At 40.1% G+C, this 27,219-nt stretch overlaps 1 protein-coding gene across 1 annotated transcript in view; it reads right to left on the reverse strand.

Annotated features, from left to right (window-relative positions):
• Positions 1–26,344, reverse strand: part of LOC130545911 (zinc finger protein 883-like) — a 52,556-nt gene extending 26,212 nt beyond the window's left edge. Inside the window, exons 1-4 of the mRNA XM_057320839.1 lie at positions 26,155–26,344; positions 25,875–25,932; positions 19,950–20,059; positions 10,101–10,372 (exon numbers count right to left, since the gene is read on the reverse strand). Of these exons, the coding sequence (XP_057176822.1) occupies positions 10,101–10,372; positions 19,950–19,983 (306 nt within the window). The 5' untranslated portion in view covers positions 19,984–20,059; positions 25,875–25,932; positions 26,155–26,344. The remainder of the gene's footprint in view (positions 1–10,100; positions 10,373–19,949; positions 20,060–25,874; positions 25,933–26,154) is intronic.
• Between the last annotated feature and the right edge of the window lie 875 nt (positions 26,345–27,219).

Here is a 27,219-nt window from a genome sequence, read left to right on the forward strand (position 1 = left end):
CAGGGAGCTCAGCTCAACCAAAGAGGAAAATATAGCGGTGGTATTAGACAATGCATCCGAATTATGTTTTTACCAATGTTTCGGTGCATGTCATGTTGCACAATGAAAGAAATCACGCGTAAGTGTACAACCGTTGATTCTTCCGGCTGCCAAATATCACGTTTGAGCACGGCTATACGCAGTCTAGAACAACTAAAACATTGACGTGCTTGTACACATTATACATATGCAAAAACTTGCTTAAGAAATAAGCATGGTTAAATTTATTGCATGTCTTACGAAGAGAAAACACGTTTCTCGTCCATTTCCGTGCGTGGCCTCAAGCACACATGGGATCTTTTTGAAAGGGACACTCCACCCAAAAATTAAAATTCTGTAATGAATTACTCACTAGTTTTTCTAAACCTGTATAAAGTTCTTTGTTCGGTTGAACACAAAGATATTTGGTAGAATGTTGGAAAAGACTACCATAGCATAAAAGATTATAATGGTAGTCAAAGGTGACCTAGAATTGTTTGCTTTCCTAAATCCCCCAAAACATCTTTTGAGTTCATCAGAACAAAACATATATACAATACCTAGGAAACCATTCAGATAAGTAAATATAGCAATAAATATAACCCTAACCATAATCTCAGTATTTTTGTATGTTGAAACAAATACTTTTTGCCAGTCAACCTCCTTATTGCATGGATGGGCAGTGTTTAAAATACATCCATTTGAAATACAAAATACTATTATTTTGTAATAGTATTTTGTATTTAAATGCATTTAATCTTAGTATATTTTTGTATTTATTTGTGTATAGCCTAGTTAATTCAAGAAATCAGCAGACTAATAAAGAGGTTGATTGGCAAAAAGTATTTTGTATTTTGAAATACAAAAAATACGAAGACATTTTGTCATTTAGAATGTTAAGTTCTACTTCTGTAGTTATTTTGGTGAAAGTAACTCAAAAGTAATACAGGAGTCATGTAACATATTACAATTCTGAGACAGTAATATTGTAAAGTAAGGGATTACTTTTAAATAACAGTAACAAGTAATCTGTAATGTATTACAGTTTGGAAGTAACTTGCACAACACTGCTCGTGATGTCATCAACTTCAACATCAACATCTTAATTTGTGTTTCCGAAGACATGTAGGTGAATTAGGGCTGCACCTGACTAGAGATTTTTGTAGTCGACTAGTAGTCGTTCATTTAGGCCATTAATAGATTATTCGCACATTTATGATATTAATGTCAATATTTCATCAGATGATTGGTTAAGTTTCAGGGGTGAGAACTGCTATTGGTCACAGAAGCACTGCGGCTAGTCAAGGCGGAATCTAAATCCTCTGTTCCGATTCTGCTTGACATATCTGCAGCATTCGACACTGTCAATCACCAGATACTGCTAGCAACCCTTTCATCACTAGAAATCTCAGGTACTCCTCCCTCCTATGGTTCAAATTGTACCTCTCCGGCAGATCTTTCAGGGTGCAATGGAGGGGCTCGCTGTCCACTGCTAACCACATGATCACTGGGGTCCCTCAGGGATCAGAGCTGTGACCACTTCTTTTCTCCATCTACACAACATCCTAAGGACCCATCATACTGGCACGTGGCTTCTCCTATCACTGTTATGCTGATGACACCCAGATGTATATCTCATTTCACCCAGATGATACCACTGTAGCAGCTCGCATTACAGCCTGCCTTAAAGACATCTCAGCTTGGATGAAAGAGCATCACCTCCAGATAAACCCTGCCAAGACAGAACTACCTGCAAGACGATCTCACCATCCAATTTGGCAACAACATAATCACTCCTTGCAAAACAGCCAGGAACCTCAGAGTCATATTTGATAACCAGCTGTCCTTTAGTGATCACATTGCAAAGACAACGCGGTCATACCGATTTGCCTTATTCAACATTAGAAAGGTTAGACCCTATCTCACTGAGCATGCAGCACAACTCCTTGTCCAGGCCCTTGTAATCTCAAGGTTGGACTACTGCAACGCTCTCCTTGCTTGTTTTCCTGCAAAGGCTATCAAACCACTCCAGCTGGTCCAGAATGCAGCAGTACGCCTCGTCTTCCAAGAGCCCAAAAGGGCTCATGTGACGTCCCTTTTAATCTCTCTCCACTGGCTCCCTCCCCGGTCTCATGTGATTTGTTAGTGTTACAGTACAAGGTCTCAGGTGTGAATGGGGAGCAGGTGTGTTAAATTTGGTGTTATCTCACTTTCTCATACTGGTCACTGGAAGTTCAACATGGCACCTCATGGCAAAGAACTCTCTGAGGATCTGAAAAAAAGAATTGTTGCTCTACATAAAGATGGCCTCGGCTATAAGAAGAATGCCAAGACCCTAAAACTGAGCTGCAGAACGGTGGCCAAGACCATACAGCGGTTTAACAGAACAGGTTCCACTCAGAACAGGCCTCCCCGTGGTCGACCAAAGAAGTTGAGTGCACATGCTCAGCGTCAGATCCAGAGGTTGTCTTTGGGAAATAGACGTATGAGTGCTGCCAGCATTGCTGCAGAGGTTGAAGGGGTGGGGGGGTCAGCCTGTCAGTGCTAAGACCATACGCCGCACACTGCATCAAATTGGTCAGCATGACTGTCGTCCCAGAAGGAAGCCTTTTCTAAAGATGATGCACAAGAAATCCCGCGAACAGTTTGCTGAAGACAAGCAGACTAAGGACATGGATTACTGGAACCATGTCCTGTGGTCTGATGAGACAAAGATAAACTTATTTGGTTCAGATGGTGTCAAGCGTGTGTTGCGGCAACCAGGTGAGGAGTACAAAGACAAGTGCGTCTTGCCTACAGTCAAGCATGTTGGTGGGAGTGTCATGGTCTGGGGCTGCATGAGTGCTGCCGGCACTGGGGAGCTACAGTTCATTGAGGGAACCATGAATGCCAACATGTACTGTGACATACTGAAGCAGAGTATGATACCCTCCCTTCGGAGACTGGACTGCTTTAGACATTAATGGCTGTGTGTTGAGTTATTTTGTGGGGACAGCAAATTGACATGGTTATACAAGCTCTGCACTAACTACTTTATGTTGTAGCAAAGTTTAATTTCTTCAGTGTTGTCACATGAAAAGATATAATAAAATATTTACTAAAATGTGAGGGGTGTACTGACTTCTGTGAGATACTGTATATAGAAAATAGCTACTTTTAACAAAATACATCTTTACCTTATTGGTAAAATATATTAATGGATACAACTCAGACAAAATAACCATTTAATATGTTTTAAACACAAACTGTTGTTCTGTCTGTTGGTCTGTCCATCATGAGCTCAGTTTTCCAGTTAAAACCATTCATGCAATTCCGACACTGTTCAATCATGTGTAGCAGGCCCCATAATGCAGAAATTAATAAATAAGAGCCCAAAATACTGCATGCAAAAAATGCACAACATTTGTAACCAAAATTAAGCATTAACAGGACATATCTGTAGAGGAGCTGGCTGTTCATTTACATTTATGCATTTGGCAGACGCTTTTATCCAAAGTGACTTACATTGCATAGTATTATACATTTGTATCAGAGTACGTGCAATCCCTGGGATCAAACCCATGACCTTGGCGTTGCTATCTCCATGCTCTAACCACTGAGCTACAGGAGAGCTACATTTACTCAACCTCAAGCCATCCAAGATGTATGTGACATTATTTCTTAGGGAGAACAATAAAGATTTTTACCTGGTTTTTCATAAAATGCAAGTCCACAGGTTCATGTCTTTAAAAGTTCAAAATACAGATAGAGGTAACATAAAAGTAATCCTTGCGGCTTCTTTTGTGTTATTAATGACGTCTAGTTTAAACAAATCGATCGATCTGTGCAAGAAACTGAACGTTATTTACAACATTATAACTGGTAATGCACAAACTGCTTCGCACGCGTTCCGATGGCATTCATGTTCCCTACTCACTAATAAGGGCAGAGCACTTGATGTAGTGACTCTGGAGAGAGATGGGCGATTTTACTTCATGATATAGCAGTTTGGATGACACTTGGCCAACAGAGTGATACAAAAACTCAATATTTCTCCTGATCTCAGACGAGCCTTGGTATTGTGTCCCTTTCCCACAGTGACTTTCAAGTGCGCAAAGCCACTGTTTGATACGCTCTAGAGATGCGCGGATGAGCTAAGATGTCACCAGCATCCGCTGCTTCAAATAAATGATCCACCCGCCCGCACGTATAATTTTCTCTGATATAGATATCCGCACCCGTCCTGCACCCGATCGTCACTTTAATTACTCTAATTCTTTGTTTCAAGCATGATGTTATCAGATTCAGTGACGTTAGAACTAATCTGCCAATCTCTGATAGTAAAATAATACGCTGATCGTAAAATGCTTTTAAATGAACATTTATTTATAAAACAAAAGTTCTCTTTGGCCAGATTAGCTTACATTTTCTTAATAAAATAAACACAGGCTTTACTCCCTTCAGACTTTGAATATCGCCGATTCTGTGACTGCAACACACAAACCCACACGAATGACTGGAAAACGTGTCTGCAAATTCTTAAATCTAATCTTTCGATTTAGCACTCACATGATGTACCATATTCGAGGTACCAGTCTTGTGGCTTTCATATACACACAATGCTTCACAGTAGTTGAATATTACATACCCAGCACTTGAGTCATACTCGTTAACCACTTCACTGAAATGCTCCCACACGGTACTTTTCTTTCTTTCCTTCTCTTTGTTTTGTTTTTAATTCTCCTTTTTATATTTCTCTCGGATCTGTTTCGCCTCCATTTCTGCTTTACAAAATGGACCCCCATCTACCCCCCCTCAATAAGGACGAATATATAGCACCAAAGTGCAATTAAGCGCAAAATGTTTGGTACATGTATGACTTAAACAGCCATTTTCAAATATTTTCATCATTTTATTAAAAATAAATACCTTTACAATCTGATATGTGATAGGGAAAAAGTTCAGCAAACAGCAGTCGCGAACCCACGACGACATGAAGCAGGTAACACTTGCTTTACGCTCTACGCCACCGGAGCAGTTAAGTTTCGTGTGCCTTTCTTACATTTTGTCTATTCGAATCTGAAACTGATGGGCGGAGTTAGTATAAATAGCCTCTGCTTACAAAACGGGCTACTTGCACGGTAAATAGACGCTCCGTATTTTTTATTTCTTACAATAAGTGGTGGGGACAAAATTGACTTTGGCAAAAAGTGGTGGGGACATGACCAACCCATCCACCCGCAAATTACGCCTATGAATTACAGTAACATGAGTAGTTGTAGGGGGAATAAAACTTGGATTAACAACCACATAATTTCATGTATTATTTGTGTATAGTGTGTATTAATTTATTTTTTGTCAAAATGTCACTCAGCATTTGGCCATGATTGAGATGATCCATTAACTTGTGCATTGTTTTTGCCTTAGACACCATGAAAAAACGCATTTAGTGCTTGAATTTGAGTAAAATTACATAATTTCATAATTTGTGCCACAAACTGGCACGAAACGCCAGGATGGCCCCGGTGCAATTTAAACCCTGAAGATAACATCTTGGTTATGTATGTAACCTCAGTTCCCTGATGGAGGGAACGAGACGTTGTGTCGAACCGACAGATGGGGTTTGCCTTGAGAACCTATCATCTTCTGACTACTTTGAAAAGGCCAATGAAATTGGCGAATGAAATTTGCATGCCGGACTCCGCCCCGGATATCCGGGTATAAAAGGAAGACGGCGTGCTCATTCATTCACCTTTTGGGCTGAGGAGCCCCCACTGCGGTGGGCGGCCAGCGTTGTGGCATGAAGGACACAACGTCTCGTTCCCTTCATCAGGGAACTGAGGTTACATACGTAACCAAGACGTTCCCTTTCTGTCGGTCTCTTGACGTTGTGTCGAACCGACAGATGGGGTTCCTCTGGAAATGCCACGGCGCTGTGCCGCGTCACAATCTCTAGCGAGGCGACGCTGACTGGCCTAGGAGTGTCAGACGTGAGCGCCATCGTGAAATTTGTGACCATCCAGTGGAGAGGTAGGGGGGCCCCAGAGCTTTTACCAAAAAGGTGGGAAGCCCCCTACCACCGGCCATCACAGGCGGAGGCATTGTTTCTCTAACAGTGAGAAGCCGTCCGACACCGTAAGGGCCACTGAGTAATCGTTATTTCCTCACTGAGGAAATGCGCTACAAAGACCACTTCCTGCCGTAGGGAGGAGATTAGTGGAGACACCAACATGGTCTCACCATCAGGGGAGAACTCATGGGATAAATGTGCGGACTGAAGGAGTTAACCGCAAGGTGGGAACCACTCATAAGAATACATCAGACGGAACCACCCAGTGGGGGGGTTACCACGTCTGGAGCACTAGGTCAGGTTAGAGCTATGTGGTAGATAACTCAACTGGTACCCGGCCTAAGGGGGCCGGGCTGGGCAGAGCAGCCCTGAAGGTAGGTGCTTAGTGATGGATGGAATGCCTATTCTTCACCCAGTGGGGGGAAGGGAGGTGGAAATAGCGCACTGACCCACCTAGAGGGAAGGGGGGAAGGCGCTTTCGCAGGCGTACGCCCTACCGGTCGCCGTTTCTTACCTGTTGCCCTGCAAGACACGGGCTGACACTGGTTCCACTCGGAGGTTGTAGAACCTCGCGAAGGTGTTGGGCGTAGCCCAACCCGCAGCTCTGCAGATGTCTGCCAGAGAGGCGCCCTGAGCCAGTGCCCACGAGGAGGCTACACTTTAGGTGGAGTGTGCCCTCACTGCCAACGGGCACGGGCGATCTTGAGGCATCCACGATCCAGTGCGCCAGTCTCTGTTTGGAGACAGCCCTCCCCTTCTGCTGACCTCCAGAACAGACAAAGAGCTGCTCAGAGCTTCTGAAGCTCTGCGTGTGATCCAAGTAGAGGCGCAATGCGCATACTGGACACAACACGGATGGGTTGGGTCTTCCTCCCCAGTGGGGAGCGCCTGCAAGTTCACCACCTGGTCCCGAAAAGGAGTGGTGGGAACTTTGGGCACGTAGCCAGGCCGTAGTCCCAGGATCACGTGAGAGTCTCCAGGCCCGAATTCCAGGCACTCTGTGGACACAAAGAATGCTTGTAGGTCCCCTACCCTCTTGATGGAGGCAAGCGCCACCAGGAGAGGTCCCACTTCAAGGTCCCAAGAGGGTACGGAGCGCGGATGAGGCGGATTCAGCCTTCTCGCACCCCTTAGGAACCTAATGACCAGGTCGTGCTGTCCTAGAGACTTGCCAGCAACTGGTTTGTGATGTGCGGCGATGGCGGCTACATACACTTTCAGTGTGGAAGTCTCTCTTGTAGGAAGGACAGCACGTTCCCGATCAAGCATCTCTGTGGGTCTTCTGCTCGAGAAGAACACCAGGACGAGAAGAGGCGCCACTTCAAGGCGTACAGCCACCTAGTGGCAGGGGCCCTAGCCTGAGTTATGGTCTCAACCACCGCCGGGGGTAGCCCACTCAGGACCTCCTCGTCCCGTCCAGGAGCCAGACATGGAGGTTCCAGAGTTCTGGTCTCGGGTGCCACAACGTGCCCTTCCCCTGCGAAAGAAGGTCCTTCGTCAGGGGAATCGGCCAGGGGGGAGTTGTCGTCAGAAGCATCAGCTCTGAGAACCAAGTCCGGTTGGGCCAGTAGGGCGCAACTAGTAACACTTGATGCTCCTCTTCCCTGACCTTGCACAGAACCTGTGCAATAAGGCTCACTGGGGGGGAAGGCGTACTTCCACTTGTCCCGCGGCCAGCTGTGCGCTAGAGCATCCGTGCCGTGGGGACCCTTGGTCAGGGAGTACCAAAGCGGGCAATGGGTGGAGTCCAGGGAGGCAAACAGGTCCACCTGCGCCTGGCCGAACCACTCCCATATGAGCCGGACTGTGCGGGATGGAGTCGCCACTCTCCGTGAGGCATCGACTGACGAGAGAGTGCGTCGGCTGTCTGGTTCAGGTCGCCCAGGATGCATGTGGCCCGCAAGGACGTTGTCACCTGCTGACTCCAAAGGAGGAGGCGACGGGCGAGTTGTGTTAGCTGCCGTGAGCATATGCCACCCTGGCGATTGATAGACGCTATGGCAGTTGTGCTGTCTGACCGTACCAGCACGTGCTTGGCCTGCACGAGGGGCTGCAGCCTCCTCAGTGCAAGTAGCACAGCCAACAACTCCTGCCCTATGGGGACTCCTGTCCGCAGTGCCGGCATGACGTATCCACAAATGCTGCCTCAGTGTGCCAGAGACCCAAACACTTGAGGCAGACATCGTGTCCGTCCCCCTCCTCGATGAGCGCATTGCACCCACGAGAACAGCGGGACATTTTCCCAGCACTCACCGTGTGTTGCAAAGTGCAGCCACTAATCATAATGATGTGAAGCATTACAGACATAGCGTTGGTTGTCTTTTACTGTGACTTACTACAATTGGGGACAAAAATATTATCCCCTTGGTAAAAACAAGCAAAGAATGCCATGAAAATAAATCTGCATTGGTTCTCCTTTTGATCTTTTATTTAAAAAAACACAAACATTCCTTGAATGAATTTCATTGAAGTAAAACAACTGAAAGTGGGGGGGGGTTCTTAGCACACCAAAGTGATTAGAAACAAGATGTTGTCCAGTCATAACTTCTTGTTGCACAGGAGAATAAATAGAATTTAAATAAATGGAAATAGAATTTAAGTGGCCAAAGACCCCTCAAGGATCACAGATAAAGAATCGCAGAAATCATTTGAATTTTGATGTCAGAAAGCATTTAATAAAAATTAAGGAAAACTTCACCTCCATCACCACAATTTGTTTGGGACACTGTTCAAGAAACAAATCTTCTGCTCTCATGCAAAAATAAACTCTTAATCTGCCATACTGGAACTTCAACCAGGACTGGGGTCTATGGCCACATGAAATGAAATAGAGTTTTTTGGCAGCAATAACACAAGATAGGTTTGGTGCACACAGGGATAAAAATTGCACCATATCCACAGTTAAATATATCACCGGATCTTCATTGTGGACCTACTTTTATACCAGAGGTTCTGGACATCTTGTTCAAATACATGGCATCATGTTTATATAAAATACCAAGAGATAAAAAATCAAAACCTTGCTCTGCTAGAGATCGTATAATGGGTCGTGATTAGATCTTCCATCAGGACATTGGTTGAAAACAAACATCAAAATCAACAAAAATGTACTCACTGAGCACAAAATCAAGATCCTGCCTCCCAGTTCCCTGATCTAAACACTATAGAAAATGAGTGGGGTGAACTGAAGAAGAGGGAGCACCAACATATGATGGATCTGAAGAGATTCTGTTTGGAGGAATAGTCTAAGATCACTTGTCATGCATTCTTCAACCTCATCAGACATTATAAGAGAAAAATCTGAGCTGGTCTTCTTGCAAATTGAGGTATAAAAAATAATACAATTTTGGCTAGAGTGTATAAAAAACCCCCCACTAATTTCATAATGTGATTTCGGCCTTTTTAAGTTGTTTTAAGATTTTAAGTTGTTTTACTTCAATGAAACATTGGATTTTTGTGATTTTTTAAATAAAAGATCAAAAGCATTAACAAGGCAGATTTATTTTCACAGCATTCTTTACTCTTATTTACCAGGGAGTTTTTGTCCCCGCCTGTATATGGGAGGAAAAGATTGAATCTTACGACCCTAGCCCCAACGTCTTTTACAAATCACTCTGACCAAAAAACACAAATTGTGCCAAAATCAGACTGAATTTGTGTAATCTGAGAGAGGCATATTTCAGTTTTTTTTTAATACTTTGTCCGATTTCAATATTTTACAAGACTGGCTTTTGGAATGAATTAGGGATCAATAATATATTATGTTTTTTGGGTTCTAGACAGAAACTTAAATCCAAAACTTGTTCCTGTGTCGTTTCATGTAAAGACATTTATACATAAATAAGTGAATACTATTAAATATCGTGGTAATGACTTGATTGTAAACTTTCTTTTAAACCACATTTTAATGATGTATCACGTAAAGTCATTGTTGGAGTTAGTACTCTACATCTATCTCAAAAATGTTCACAGTTTCTGTATGAAAAAACATTTCTATGTGGAAAAAAACTGCTTTTTCAGGCAACAGGCTCACCACAAATGAGAATCCACTGTTGATAGCTTCCTCCTTTTTGCTTGCTTCTGCCTCATAAGGGCCAAAATGTGCTCCAACAGGAAGAATCTCACCCTGGTTAAACACCCCGAGTCCTGCATTGGGAATGTTGGATGTTTGAACCTCCAGTCCAGCAGGAAGGGTAAGTCTGGCCCGGTCTGCAGCCCCCACAGGCACAAGGGTGTCAGGAATGAACAATGGAGCACCATGAACGTCACATTCACCGATGAAAAATGACTGACACTCTTCACAATCTGTATGAATATAAAACAAAGAAAAAGATTTGAAAGTGAAAGGTGATATGCAGGGTGAAATGGTCTATAAATTCCCTTCTTTTTAGTAGCAGAAGCACTTTGAGGGGATCAGCATGCTCAAGTGTGCCACACAGTGTTCAATGTAGACATGTACAGAGATGTCGCAGCAAGACACTGGCTGCGTGCGGATCCTCTCATATTGAAAGCGTTTATCTTAAAACTTTACAGTTAACCTAGTATAATTTTGATATGCAAGTATTTCTTTATGTACGATGTTATCTCACATTGTCAAAACAGATGCGATGCGGTACTGAGCCACTAAAGGGACATACAGGTGGTGGAAAAATCAGAAAGGCAGTGAAAATATCAACATTGCATTCCTTTGCAAAACTTTTGCGTTTCCCCAAGAATATTTTTCTTTCCCTCAGAAAACTTTTGCATTCATCAGAGATTATTTTGCACTCCCATCTGCAAATATGAGCTCCGACTTTGACAAGAAGGCTACCCGTCTGCTTTTGCCCAAAGGAATGACATTCATTTTTCTTATTCTGCATTGGTTCATATGGGTTATTTTCATATACTTGATCTACATTATCAAGAGATGAATCACATTTAAAACGCTCATATATGCTTCTGCATGAGGTGATATACTCCCTCACTGGCTCCAATGATTTTTAATAATATTCCAAAAAAAGGGAACAGCACCATATTACAATAATATAAAGAACAAGTATCAAAGGACAAGAAAAAAATAAGGAAAATAAGAGTGCAGGAAAATCTCAATTAGTAAGAAAAATGTTATCATACATTTTGAAAAACTTGTTATTCTTATTGCTAGAAATAAGTTTAAGAATTTTACAATGAGTGAAATCTCAGCAAGAAAGACACCAAACCTAGGCAAAATTTTATTTAAAAAAAAATCTAGGCTGCAATGCAAAATAAAAAAATTAACAGCAAGATCAAAAGCATGGTCACTGCAAAAAAAAAGAAATGTCTTTTAATCTCTACCTCGCGTGGATCTCTTTTATTGGATTATCAACATGTTAAGGACATTTATGCATGTAATGTGGTCAGATTACTACAATGATCAAAACTATCATGTGATTGATGCTTGTAATGGCAGCTCCGTCGTTTTTTTTAGGGGGGGGGGCTGGTTAGGGGACCCACCAAGAGCCTTGACACAATTCGAACACTGATTTAGCCAATAAAAGGTTAAAAAGAGCTTGTGACTAAATCTTGTTGGATATGCTCTGTCAGTAAAACCTTGTGGCTCCAACCCCCTTCTATCTTGACTGAACTGTTACTGAAGTTCATTCCACACACAGCAGCTGAACGTCTTGCAAGGGTAACGTTGACGTTCAATAAAGGTCTTGTTGTTTAAAGGAGAGGTTGTTCGAATGGTTTTACTAGATGTGAAATAAGTCTCTGGTGTCCCCAGAGTGTGTATGTGAAGTTTTAGCTCAAAATACCCAGCGGGTCATTTATTATAGCATGTTGAAGTTGCTAGCGATGGCCGGTTCGCGAACGAATCGTTCATTTGAACCGGTTCTTTTTAATGAACCGGTTCAATCGGACTGAATCGTTCGAAACGGTTCGCGTCTACAAAAAGCACTTATCTACAAATTCCTTCAGTTACTCACTTTTGACATGCATGACAACCCATCCGACTCAAAATAAACCAGCCAGTATCAACGATTTTTCAGTAAATCCAACAGTACACTACTACACGCTGAACTGAACTGTTAAGCACGAGCGGAGAAGCTATTCAGGTTATAGCTAAGCTAGCTGATAGAGCCAGCTTGATTTCAATAGGATTTAGTATATCTACTGTACATATAAGAAACTACATTTGCAACATGAACATAAACATTTGAACACAGATCACACTTTTTAATGGTCATAATAATTTGTACAAACATATTCTTTATATTAATGTTGCTTAAAATGCATTACAGAAAACGTTTGTGCGTTGTGCTTTTATGTTAATTATTTTAAAGGTTAAAAAGAATTGTTCGCAAAAATAATAAACTAAACATTTATTTGTTTCATAAGTAATCCATGGTGTTTTCATGAACATCTTATTTAATTTCTAAACAAGATTATATAAATCTAAACATGACATAATCATCATGTGCGAGAAGCAAGCAGATTCCGGTTGCCGGTTCGCGAATCGCTTCTTCAGTAGTACACGAACCGAAGAGCCGCTTCTTTCGGACACGTCCGACTCAGAACCGATGATACTGCGCATGCGTGTAATTTTAAAAGCAGATAAAAAGCGTCTAAGTCAGATATTTTTATAAAACAGAGGTGTGATACTATAAAACACATTGGAAAGATGTTTAGGACTTTATTACTGCCTTATCACTGTACGTAAACCAATCTGCAGCGCCGTTTACGTTCATCCCAGCTAACAATTTTTGGTTCCCAGAACGTTCCCCTAACGTTAGTTTTTGGTTACCAGAACGTTCCCCTAACGTTAGTTTTTGGTTCCCAGAACGTTATTTTCTAAGGTTCGTTTTTGGTTCTCCAGGAAAGTTTTCTTTACGTTAATAGAACGTTAGTTTCTGGTTCCCATAACGTTCTGGGAACCAAAAACTAACGTTAGGGGAACGTTACCCTAACGTTATAGAAACCATGAAACTAACGTTTTATTTCCGTAAAGATAACCAAAAACAAACCTTAAAAAAACTTTCTGGGAACCAGAAACTAACGTTATGGGAACGTTCCCAGAACGTTAGCCTAAAATATTTTTCTCGGTCCATTTACACGTCAGTAATGAATACATCCATGCTGTGTTTTTATCCATCGCAATCTAATCTAATTAAAATAAGTAAACTGCATCATCCCACACAATATGGAGGATGAAATCAATGCATTAGATTATTCTTTTAGCCTAATAATTCCTTTTTCATCACTAAAGTAGCCTAATTTTCGATTTAAACAGCACAGTATACCATTTCTAATAAAACCACACTGTGTGTAGGCCTACCTCAACATCAGACATTATAGATATCGAAATAAAATAACCAATGACTTCAACACAATATTTAAAGCAGATTTTTATTGACAGAAGAATAAACATTGAATTATCTTCAGGCTAACAATATTATTGTCTCACCACAGAAGTATAGCGCGGCTCCGTCTTTAGATTTAACAATCAAAAGCCCTGAGTTTCAGTCCTTTCATCATGGTCTGTTGATTTAGATGTGTCAAATCAATCGAAAATCACGAAAATATAAGTTTACTCTCAAATCTGTACGGTTTTAAATAAAAAATTAAAATAAATAAACCGCTAAACTAATGTGTTAGTGGGTGAGGTAAAACGAAATGACCGTTAATTTTTAAATGACGGAAGTGCGCGACGGAGCGGAGAATGCACGTGCTCGAGCGCGCACACATACAGTAACAGACAACCACACTAAAGAAATACACATATATGATTGCATTTTCATTTAGCTTAACTAGTTTATTATTTTCAGCCATTAAAAGGCACATTTATTAATTTCATTTGGTCAGTATAACATGTGTTAATGTGATCTTATAATTTATGTATTTCACGTCACTGACGTTTACCAGTTTTGACTATTTTTACCATAAAAAATAGCCAAAAAATAATCATCAGGGAACGTTACTTTCTGGTTATTTTCTGGTTGCAAAAAAATAAACAATAAATAACCATCAGAGAACGTTATTTTCTGGTTGCAAAAGAATAACCAGAAAATAACCATCAGGGAACGTTACTTTCTGGTTATTTTCTGGTTGCAAAAAATAACCAATAAATAACCATCAGAGAACGTTATTTTCTGGTTGCAAAAAAATAACCAGAAAATAACCATCAGAGAACGTTATTTTCTGGTTATTTTCTGGTTGCAAAAAATAACCAATAAATAACCATCAGAGAACGTTATTTTCTGGTTGCTTTCTGGTTGCAAAAAAATAACCAATAAATAACCATCAGAGAACGTTATTTTCTGGTTATTTAAAACAAACCAGCCTGCAACGTTCTGGGAACGTTATTTTCTGGTTGCAAAAAAATAAAACCTGAAAAGAACGTTCTTAGAACGTTATTTTTTGGTTCCCAAAAAAATAACCAAAAGGGAACCAAAAACTAACGTTAGGGGAACGTTCTGTGTTTGCTGGGATGCCACTGCTAGAGCGGTTCTCGTTCTCGAGTCGAGAGCCTGTTCGCAACAGATTTCGATTCAGCAGTACACGAACCGAAGAGCCGCTTCTTTCGGACACGTCCGAGTCGGTCCGACTGTGTGAGTGAGAACCGATGAGCTTAGCTAGTGAGCATGCGTGATTCACCGTGAGGCTACAGAACAGAGTGGACAACTGATGCTGTGCTAATGTTACGAGCGCATGTGAACCGAGGACTTAAAATATATGGAGCAATCTGGCAAAAGCGTAAGTTTATTTAATAACACATAAATCGTATTGAATTATGCATGGATCATATAGTTTCTGTAAAATGCTGATGAAGATTAATTATTCACTTTTTATATTTAAGACTTAAAATGTCATAGTTTGCTGCACTTCACTGTGCCTATTTGGGTGCTTTAGTTGCAAAACGTATATGTAAGAAACAGATCATGACGTGATGTGTTAACTGACAGAAGTTATGATTACTGGTTTTGGTTTATATTTGAATGTGCCGAGTGTATTTTCATCCCAGCCGGTAGGGATGATAGACTTGACGCGTTTCGTCAGGTCGAGTGACGTCATTACGTCAGAGCGTAAGAGAATCGGTGAACCGGTCTTTCGAACCGGTTCATTGAAACGAACTCTCCGAAAGAACCGGTTCGCAGAAAAGAGCCGGACTTCCCATCACTAGAAGTTGCCCGTTTTTGAGTGAGTGTAAAAACGCACCGATTTTGCTTGTATCTCTTTAAATGTTAATGAGCTTTTCGTCCCAGCCCCCTCTCCAGAGGAGGGCGGATTTTCAGGAACTTGTGCTGATGCCAAAACAAAACATCAAAATGTCAGTAATTGTTAGTGGTGTTCAGCCCTATACTGTATGTAGGAACCGGAGTCTGACACTGATGGAGAGACACAAGAAGTGACAACCTTAAGAATTGAACAGGACGTTTCCAAATGGTTAGTTGTAATTGTGCAGTTATTTTGAAATTAACGTTCTTCATGGTCATGGTCCATCATGATAATGTATAAATCGCTGTGCAGGTGCTCGTGTGGGAATTGCAGTAAAATGACTACAGAGCCAGAGAATAAATGCTGCATGGAGGTCGAGCAGGTATAGTTTAGCGTTACTACAGTTATACTACGCTTTCAACGTTGTTCTATCATGTACTGTCACACTTACTTTACGTATTGTTTACGATAAGCCCGACAGCATGTGAGGGCAGCCTCAATAAATACAGTTAGACGCTGTACTTCTATTGTTAGAAACATTACCAATATAGCGCGATAACAAGCACATTAAGAGTGGCAATTTTATAATACTAATCAGCAGCAATATGAGGTGTGATACTTAACGTTACTGCTTCTGCTGGATATGAGGACTGGGCACGAAGTGTTGGTATTGCTCCCGGTTTCAGTAGCAACCTCGTTGAAAGTACAGCGTTGTACTGGCCCTCATTCATGAAACATTCGTAAATATATGTGTAAATTCCGAGTAATTTACGTGTAAAACAGATCTTCCCGAAAACTTTCCTCCGGATTTACAAACACTTCGTAAACGTCAGATTTGATAGTAAAATGTGTGTATGTTAATGAATTCCAATCACTCGTAAACAGGGCGCGCATGCACGCTCATTCACAATTAACATAATCCCCGCCTATGAATTACTGATACTCAAATTACGTATCTAGGAATGCCGGAATCCTCTGGACTTCATTATCTAGTTTGGCTACATTATATTGCATAAATGCATAAGATACTAATAGGCTACATGCTTACCAATAAATTAATCAATTAAACTGTGTCCACCAAAGCGTTTTTAGCCAGCTAAAATAATAATACCTGATGCTCTTCTGAAAACGACCAGCTGGTGGCGCCTGAGAACTCTTTGGGGGCACTGCGCATTATTCCGGAGATGCGTTGGTTGATGTGATTTAGAATATCGGAAAACAGTTAGCCTACTTGTAACTAGTATCTTATTTTAAAGAATATTACTTAATATGAAAATGCAGTAACCATTAATATTAACTTCTGCATTGTTGTGTATAATGGTTGGTCAATGTAGTGTTTGTACCGCCTCTTCTCCACTGTGATTCGACAGCTGTGTAAAAAAGGACAGTGACGAGCTCTGCGTTTTCCTCAAAGTTAAAAAGTAAATAAATCATGAAAGACAGGGCAAAAGAACTCGTGAATTATCATTATGATACATAGTGCATCAGCAACAAATGCAGTGTCATCAGTTTGTCTAAAAGAATACAGAAAGTTACGTGCGGTTTTACACACTATTTAGGCCCGATTCACATTTTGCGTCTTTTCTGCGCGCATATTCTTTATTTTAAATGTAGAGATAGGGGGCGACGCGGTTTCTTTTTTCAGGTGCGTCGGCGGCGCATCGAGATGAAAAAATCTCATCTTTTCAGAAAACCACAAGCGCACTGCAGGTCATGTGACAAGAACCAACCAGTGCAGCTTGCGTTTTCCGTCCGGTTTTAGACACGAAATGTGAATCGGGCCTTACACGTGGTATTGAGCAGGTGTACATTTCTTTCATACCAACTAACATTTTGAAAATACAAATATTTTCATGAATCCGGAAATTTGCGTCAAAACGAGTTTACGAATGATTTACACAAAAAAATCGGTCTGCTCGCGTTTCATGAATGAGGCCCATTATGTCTAAAATGTTCATTTCTATGTATCTGAGGTCGGAGACATTTGGTGTCACGGATCTCTCGGGTGAGACAGAGATACAAAGAACAGAGGACCCAAGTGCAGACAGGAGGTAAAGGGTTAACAAGACTTTAATAATAATAAAACGTGGACAAAACAAAAACCCACGATGGGGTAAAATAACCAAGATATAAACAGGAACACGGACTAACTAAACTAGACAGGACTAAAAAATAACATTTACCATATAACTACAAAAGACTAGACTACACTGACAAGACATGAACTCACCCCAAGCAACACGACACAGCACAATCAACCGACACAAGACAGAGAACACAGGGGCATTAAATAAAGGGACAAATCAAAGGGGAACAGGTGTGGGGCATGAACTAATAAACAACCAGTAACGAGAGATACAAAAGGGCGGGAACACAGACAAGGACCGGTGAGAGTATCGAAGGCCGACAGGGTCAAAATGACTCTCTACACATAAAACAAGAGGTTCTATCATGGTTCTGCCACTAGGTCAAGAAAAGCAAGACAAGGTGGGGCAGAACCATGACATTTGGGAACTTAGAGTGAGGGCTAGCATTTGCCTGCACTTAATAGCATTTTCACACAGTAGCATTTCATCTTTTATAAATTAGATTTTGGCAAAATGTATTTTACAACAGGAAAACAGCACTCATATAGCTACAACAACGCTGTAACCTGTTGATTAAAATGGTGATTCGCCGTTTTAATGACTATTTACAAAATGTAAATTTGCACACATTCGCTGGTCAAGAACCCTGTAACGTTAACTGCATTTGAGTGATCCTCGTCACCTAGGTAAAATACATGTAAGAAATTTATTTTTTAACTTATGATTGATGATACACTTCATTTATGAATCAATCGTATTGAATGGTCACATAGTTGATTCATGTTCACGCTGTAAAAACTTGGATTTGGAAATGGCTTAAAACCAGCTTTCATATGACATCAAAACTGGTAACGTTAATATGTACAATTCTCCAGCTGCGTGACGCAGCGCAACGCTACAGCAGTCCCGTCTGGTGTGTACACAGGCTAAAGGAACGCAGCCTTTACTGAATCTCTGTCAGAATGTGTCAGACAGCACAACAGTATTAAGTTCTCTTTCGTGCTTGAATGAAACAACAAAATGTGCTTTAAGGCATAATCTTGTGTAAGTATTTTCGTAAGCACAAAGCAAAACTGGGGAATGTGTCAGATCTGCGCAGCGAGCGCTAGTTCATAAAGGGGTCGCATTCTTAAACCTGCTGCTGTGACTCCTGTCACCAAGATCTTAAGAACAAAAGAAAATGAAGAAACGAATGTGTTTTGTAGCTTTAATGAGTATTCTTCTGTATTTCATTTAGAATTTAGCAATAAAGACTGTAAGGTTTAATTTCTGTATATTTCATACCTGTTAGACTACATGTTATTAACAGTGAATAAATTAAAGCTTTTGAGACTATTATTTGTTTGATTTAATTTGTCATTAAGATGTGACCATTAAAGGAGGGGGGGGTGCCCTTATTCGGTTTCAGCACATGCCCCTCAAAAGTTCTGTGCATGGCCCTGTCCCCACGGACCATTATTCCTGACGCAAAACCCGCAAAACTCTGTTCATGTTACAGGGCTCTCAAGTCTCACGCATTCACAGTGAGACACATGTATTTTAGTCTGTTCACACGGCACACGTATGTCTCATGCTGATAAATAAGTGAGAGCTTACTGAAATGGTGAACTGCTATTTTACTTAGTTTTAGTCTATTTTTCGAGTGAAACTTGTTGTCCGGCTGCATTGAGTCAATAAAACTAGATGTGGACTCGTGGATGGCGAATCCTGTTATTTACACATGTCATCGGGCTGTTCTGCATGTCTGAGTGAATGAACTGCACAGTTTAACGTGTTACACGCGTGATGCTCATGAATTTGTCTGCGTCTGTGCTGAATGAGGACATGAACACACAAACTTCATCCCCAGAGTTGCTCTGAGTTTATTTCAGAACATTTTATTGTTTGAGTGAAGAAACTGACATACTAAAAAATAAGCGTCTTCCGACAACCAGCCAAAATAAAAGTCTGGTTAACTACAGTATTTTCATGTGGACAAATATATTTCTATTTAATAGTAAAAAAAGGAACTAAAACTAATTTAGGTAAACTAAATGCATCATGCATAATCTGAAGTTAGTTGTTTACCTTTGAAATTATTCTTTCTATTTTTATTAATGTTTCTTATTTATATATTTGTATTATATTGCATTTTGAATGTAATATGGCAATGGAATGTACTACATGGGTTTAGTTTTCACAGATATTAATGTATGCAATTTCAGCAATAAATATGTTAATTTTTCTAAAAAGGAAACAAATAAGTTGCTCATTTTAAGAGACCCGTCTTATTTTCTCTTGTATATTTAGTATTGCTCTTTAATAAAGAAAAAATATTTATTATCCGAATAATCGATGGAAAATCTGTGGAATACTCGATTACTAAAATAATCGATAGCTGCAGCCCTATTGTCCAGGGTCACAATTGTCAAATTCTATTTCTATATACAGTATGCATATACAGTAAAAAAAATGCCATAGATGACAACATGCCCGATTGGGCATGTAGATAACTTGATGGTGATGTTTCATCTTTTTTTTCATAATCTGGAATATTAAATATCTTAAGGCCAGCAGCTCTGCCGTGAGGACAACGTGTAAACATAATACAACAAACAAAAGATTTGTAATATTTGTCTCACAGAGAAAGTCTTGTTTATATTCGTCCTCCTCCATGTTGGCAACACGTGGTGCAGATTGTAGCTGTTCACCTGCACTGACTGTATCTTCACTCGCCCTCTTTCTGCTGCTCCTTTAACACACAAAAGACAAAGTTATGAGTACAAGGCCAAGTTTACTAAAGTCCATCACATGGGTAAAGCGTCATTCACACACACAGTAACTGTATTTTAAACTTCTGAATAAAAAAGGCTCCCTGAACTGTTGGATGGACACAGTACACTATGTTTTGAGCATATAAAACATGCATTTACTAATAGTTTTAAACTATTCATTGTGAATGAAAATATCCAACGGTTCAAAAATAGAGGATGCTTTAAGCACATTATTCTGCACCCAGGATGTGCATGTGTGCTTTTGTTCCACTCTGTAAAATATATTCAGAGATTTTAGAAACTACGGCAACACACAAATGCGGAAGTGGTTATACAGCATCTGGGATGCAGCATCTGTTGTTCTGCTATTATGGATCACGATTACTCTTTGGCGAGTAAAGGAAACCCAAAAAAGCGTAAACGTAAGCCAAATGAGGCAAGCAGGCTTATGGACAAACGAAGAAATAGAACAAGGATTAATATCGGCGTGGCGTTTTCTAAATGGAGAGAGCTTCGGGACCAACTTGGACTCAACAGAGACTCCGCTCTCGCATGTGTTTTAATAGACAGGTAAGCAAAAAATGTTTTATTGTACACGAAATACTCGTGCACAGATTATTTGAAAAGTTATGAATGCAGTTACCCTATGAGATACAGCATATGTCGCACAAAAATATGTAGCCAGTAACGTTACTTGTAAATACTGTGGGTTCGTTCCAATTTACTTTTTAAACGACGACTGTATGACTGTTTTAAAGGTAAAACTGTGTATCATTACGCTACCAAATCAATTGACAAAGTCCAATATCAGTCACGGGCTAACGTAGCATTACATTCCACGTTTCTTGCAAGCTAATTCATTACGATGACATAAAATAAAATTAATTCATTACCTCATCTGTGAACATGATGGGCGATCTCCATACGCCTCTGGATGGTGAAAACAACATGTCCCATAATTCCACTCTCCTACATAACGTCATTTAGCTTCGCCTTTTGTTGTTGTTTTGAAAGTGCACCATCTAGCGGTCCAAATATTCCACATTGTTGCTTTAACACTGTTAAAAACTAATAAGAGCTGTATTTTTTTCTCAATATTATACACTTAAATTTATGTCTAATAATAAGGTCAAAGTGAATCTATGCTCTGAACCCTGCCCCCACATTAAACCAAATGGAACCGAACCGTGGCTTTAAAACCGTGAACCAAACCGAACTGTAAAATTGGTGTATCGTTACACCCCTAAAAGACATGTTTTAGCTAGTCCCTAAAATCGGATTCGACAGCGCAGGAATTGAGTCATGATCAGGGGTTAAATTGGGATTTGTTTTTCATGTACAACTGCTTCGTAACAATGAAAATTGTAAAAAGCTCTATGTACATAAAGTTTAGTTGAGAATTTGTTATGTACCGGGGCTCTGTGGCTCTCGCGTATACAAATCTTATAATCTTAGTAATTGACAAACTGTAAAATATAAATTGAGATTGAGAAAGCCCTTTGCTATGAACAATAAAATGCTGATCAAACTCATTCTAGATGCCAGCAGTTTACAAAGCTACATATGATCCAAACTTTCTGTAGGCCTGTGCCCTTTCCTTGTGTCAATATCAAATATCTTCATTTATTAATGTCCACAGAATTGTGTGTATGACCTGTGTATTTCCAGTACTTTTCTGTCAAAACTTTATACAACATTCACAATGATTGAGATGACCCATTCATTGACTTGTGCATCGTTGCTGCCGCACACACCACGAACAAACTACTTTAAATGCTTGAATTTGATTAAAATGACACAATTTGGAAGTCGAGCCTTTCTTCTTCACAAACAGTTCATTATGACTTGAAACATTAAAACAACAGTGCGCACCTGAGCTGACGAGAAGTGGTGCCGCGCATCATGTCTACAACTCGCAAATAGGCAGTGGGCAGCTGGGCACTGCAGAAAGGAAACACAAGCGCGCGAAGACACGGCCTGCGTTCCAAACAGAATGTATCTCCCTCCGAAGGGCCCTTCGGGAAGGGGACACCCGACACCATACAAAACATCACTTTGTCCAAATAAAGAGAAAATTACCTTGTTTTTATTGTTCCTTTTGCAATGTGAATTTTAAACGGACAATTGTGATTTCCAGTTCAGAGCTTAAATATCAAGAGCTTTACTCTTCGAAGAGAGTAGCGCATAGGGATGATCACTTCAGAATGGAACGCAGGGAAGGATTTCCACGGGCATGCGGTTAATGTATGACTGGGAGTTGGGTTACTACGTTGCTTAATTGTTTAAAAAATATGGTAAAGGAAAGACATTTTGATTTCATTTATAAGTAAATAAAAGACAGTAAATGTTCTGAATGACAGTAAATAGAGTCAAAGAGTCAATACCGTCAACTCCAATAGTGGGAGTCAGAGTCGATTCCAAAAAAACATGAATGGAACACTCCTAGTCTCAGCTCATTATCTCTAATGTGATCACATCTTCACGCAGAGAGCGTTATTCATACAGTAATGATCTGCAGAAGCCATTCAAGCATGGTCAACTACCTCAAACAATGACACAACAAACCATTGCGATTCATCGTCAAATGAGAAAAGGTTTACTTACTATTTGGAAAAAAGACTGTGACTTTGACAATGAATGGTTTCACTATATCCAACAGAGCACATTATTGTCTGACGAGTGAGTATTGTATCTTTCTTTCCTTAGGAAAAACTACCATGGTTTTACTATAGTAAACATGCAGCGAACATGGTTTTTGACTGGATTGCAAAATTACGACATTATGACTACATGAAAAGTGGTGTTTTTTGTTATGCATAGGCATTGTTAGTATTCATATGATTTGGCCATGGGTTATGCATGTAGTCTACTGGTATTTTTACTCTTTTCTTAAGAATGTGGCTGCAACACTGGTTCTGTGTGCTTTGTAAAGCAGTGCATGGTAAAACACAGGACACATGAGAGCAGCTGTAAATAAACTGCAAATAAAACATGTATTCTTCACATCTCCTCACATTCTTCTTCATAGCTGCCTCTCAACATTCCACCTTGATAGGTCCATTGTGTCTATCTGCCCAGGAGTGAAAAACACATCAATATTATTCATGGCCATTGACACTCCCTCAGATATGGCCTTTCCACAACAGTCTTGTCTTATAAAAGTTACAAAAGGGTAACTCCGACAGAAAATTACAATTCTATCATGAATTACTCGCCCTCAAGTCATTCGACAACCCCTGTTCTGATAGCACAGCTTCTCTATTACAGTAAACACTGTGATAAGCGCCACACACTCTTTCATGACCTGATTTTACCATAATGATGCAAGCACACACGTCTGTGCTCAAAACTGTAATCGATTCAGCCCAGCAAACACAGTACGTTCTGACGATGTCGCCAGTTCGTCTTCCCCAGATAGCACAGGTACCTCTGTAAGATGTCTGCTAAAGATCTGGAAAACATCTGCTGTGTAAAAACATCTGCTAAACATCTTAGAGCAGTTGTACATCCATTCTAAAGGTCTATAGGACATCTGACGTCTCAGAGATGTAGGGCAGATAAGCAAACAGCATCTGCTAGATGTCTGCCAGATGTACAGTACGTGTGCTATCAGGGTCATTTGGTCACTGTGACATTAGTTTGTGACCACGTTCTGAGGACGTCTTGGCAACGTTCCATTTCGCAGAATTTATTATATTATTATATGGAAAATGTTTGATCAGAGTAAAATCTGTCATATTGTCAAAAACGAATGATATTAATCTGACTTTTCACAGCAAATATACTGGAGTTTAATAAGATACAACAGTCAAAACTGTTTCTATTTATCTGGTGCGCGAGTCTGATATGTGCGTGTCAGGCATGGAGAAGGCAGAACCCACACGCAGGCAACAGATCCCGAAAACTAAAACTTTATTTACACAAAACAAAAGCCCACGATGGGGATAAATATGTACGGCACGAAAATATAATCAGAAACAAAAGACTTCCTACGAGGGGGCAAAAGAAACTGGATAACTGACACTTACTTTACAAGACGATAATGACAAGACAAGATAATGGCAAGATAATCCACATGGGCAAGGTCATCCACAAGGTATTAACACGATATACAAAGCAAAACGAATCAGCACAGGACAGCAAACACAAGCGCATTAAACAGGGAACCAAATCAAGAGGGGAAGAGGTGCAGGGCATGAAATAATTAACAATCAATGATCAGGAAACGAGAGGGCGGGGTCAAGAGACGAGACCGGAGAGAGCACATAGCATGCCAAAACAAACAATGCCATGTCTCTCTCACACTAAACACATGGTTCTGTCATGATCCTGCAACAAGACTAAGAAAAACATGACAAAAAGAGGCAGAATCATGACAGTGCGTGCGCGTCTCCAGTACTCGCCTTCTCAAAAAACCGCACACTTGCATCATTTAAACGTTAACGGTTATTTCTCTTTTCCTCGCTGCCTGATATACTGTATTACTTTAGCAGTTTATGAATATTCTTTCTTTACTTTATACCTTAGATATGTCAGAGTAAACACATTTGTGTGATTTTCGATCGATTTGGCATGTTTAAATCAACAGACCCTGATGTTTGTGAGTGTGACTGATAACGCTTTTGATCGTAGTTTCTAAAGATGGACAACCTGCTAAACTTGTGTGGTAAGACAAGAATATAATGTTAAGCTTAAACAATGTTTATTCATCGCTGTCAATAAATATCTGCTTTTAATCCTCTATATTGTGTTGAAGTCTTAGATTATTTATGTCATGTACTTCAGTATATAATAAAATATCTGAATGTGATGGAGAGAGCTGTGTTGAGTTTTATTAATCGTTATACTGTGCTTTATACATATTTTAATAGAGAATTACTCCAATTATGCATAAAATTGAATCTTTAACACACAGATGAAATCACAAATTAATTTAATCCTCCATGTGAGGAATGATAATTGTTTAAATTAAATAAAAAAAGATTTTAACAACGTGACTGTTTGGTCGTTAGGACGAGCTCATCATGTCCCAGAAACGTTATTTGGTACGTCGCTGCGACGAATATGGGAATCACAACTGTGTTAGCTGGGAGAGCGCCACTGTTTCAAAACGTGCCCAGTTACATCTAGAGTTAGAACAATGTAGCACAGTCGGTTTGGTTCCAAAATGAGATAACTCATAAATAAATTTTCAAAAATCATGTTTTTTATGATATTATCATGTTTTTCTTGTGTTTAATTGTGTTAGTAACTAATATTATTTAGTTATGTATTAAGTCCAAACAAACCAACTGCAGTTTGATTGATATTAATTGGAACGCACAATAAAAAAACATGATCTTTAAAAGTGATCTCATATACATAAAGTATATACAAAAACTATAGTTAAACCTACTACTGTAGTAGAAACTTGGTTTAGCCAATAGTAATCGATACAACAAAAACATGGTTACTACACGTTTACCATAAAAAAACATCGTTAATTTTCATAAGCGCAGAAAGAAATTACTCACTTTTAACCTGGCGGACAACGGCACGTCTTGCCCTCCAACGGGGCGTTCCCCATAAGTGCGTGACGTCACATGAAAACTATCAATACTGCATGTCTCTCCTCTAAAATCTGACTAAAGGCTGAATGCTTTTTCTGAAGAAGCGCTTAACAACTAACTACTAGTTGGATCAGTGACAAATTGTGAAAAGCTTTTTCTCTTCCGTCTGCTAAATATGGAATAATTCCTACACCATAGAAATACAACAGCAATACAGTGTTTCTTTAAATACATATCAACATACCTGTATTATCGGCGGGGCTCGCTCTGTCCTGTCTGTTAACCACAGAATACACCAGTAGCTAGTTATAAACACACGATACAAAATATAGCGTCCATTACACACATTCAGGAAACGCTAACCATGTCTCCTATTAAACGTGCATTCATCTGTTACAACGGAAAGATTTACCCACTAACAAAACTTGTATAAACTCCACATAACAATGTTAACTTGAACTGATGTTGAAACATGACATGAAGCATTGTTTACAATTAAATACAATTAAATAAATCAGTCTTACCTCTCCTCTCTTGTAGGTCTCTGATGATCCGACAGAATGATCGTAAACAAAGATAGCAAATATTAACACACTGCAGGAGTGCTATTGCAATGAATGGGAAGGGAATGTAACGCTCAGTATGGCTGCTCTAGCGAAGGAAGTCCCGCCTTCCAGTAAAATGAGCCAATCAATCAATTGATATAGGCTGACGATGTCTGGGGCGGGGCTCTACACAGAGAGCGTCTTGCCGTGAGCCGCATGTGTAATATGGAAGGCCAACAGTGGCAAAGCGTCCGAAACTAACGCTTTAACACGCAATTTACGCGTTAACGCGTAGTTTAAAAAGACGTGTTTTGCATGCACATTTGACCTTGAAGAAAATTACACATTATGATGGGTGTGTGTGTGTTCGGTTCCGACAAGCTAACTATATTGCAGCATAGACTGCTTGAGGTGAGTTAACAGTGTTATGTGTGAATAAGGTAAAAGGTATATTAAAGAGATGAGTCTTTAGTCTAGTTTTAAACTTGACTGAGTGAGTCAAAATAAAATGGCTGCGCCTTTCGCCGTGTGTTTGCCAGTGCAGGAGTGAAGTTCCCCTGCTGGGCTGGATGCGTTCTCTAAGCCTGGGCTTTGTGCAGAAAAAAACACGTGGAGTAGAAGTGGTAGGAGTATTACAATTGCGTCGAAAACTTACCACGGATTTGTGAGCCTCAGCCCGGGATGTTTCCAGCGCTGTTTTACGTTCTCGCAGACACACTGACTGCACAGACTGAAGCTCGAACGTTTCCACGTCTGAAACATTAGCCACTGGTAATGTAATAGGCCTGAGGGCTAATACCGAATGATCGGATAAAAAATATTGTCTGTGATAATCATTTTGATATGGGATACACTTAAGGATAAGTTTTACCCTCGGAAAAATAACATTTAAAATCAAGATCAAGATTAAATCAATATCAAGAATAAGCTGAAAGGAGCTCCCAAACTACCAACCCTATCCACCTATGCAGTCTAGAGTACATGGTTTGGTGTGCATCAGGGCAGGTTGGTCCAAGTATGTTTTGCCAAACAACTCCTTTGTTT

This window comes from Triplophysa rosa, linkage group LG22 (genome assembly GCF_024868665.1).
Source record: "Triplophysa rosa linkage group LG22, Trosa_1v2, whole genome shotgun sequence".
Lineage (NCBI taxonomy): Eukaryota > Metazoa > Chordata > Actinopteri > Cypriniformes > Nemacheilidae > Triplophysa > Triplophysa rosa.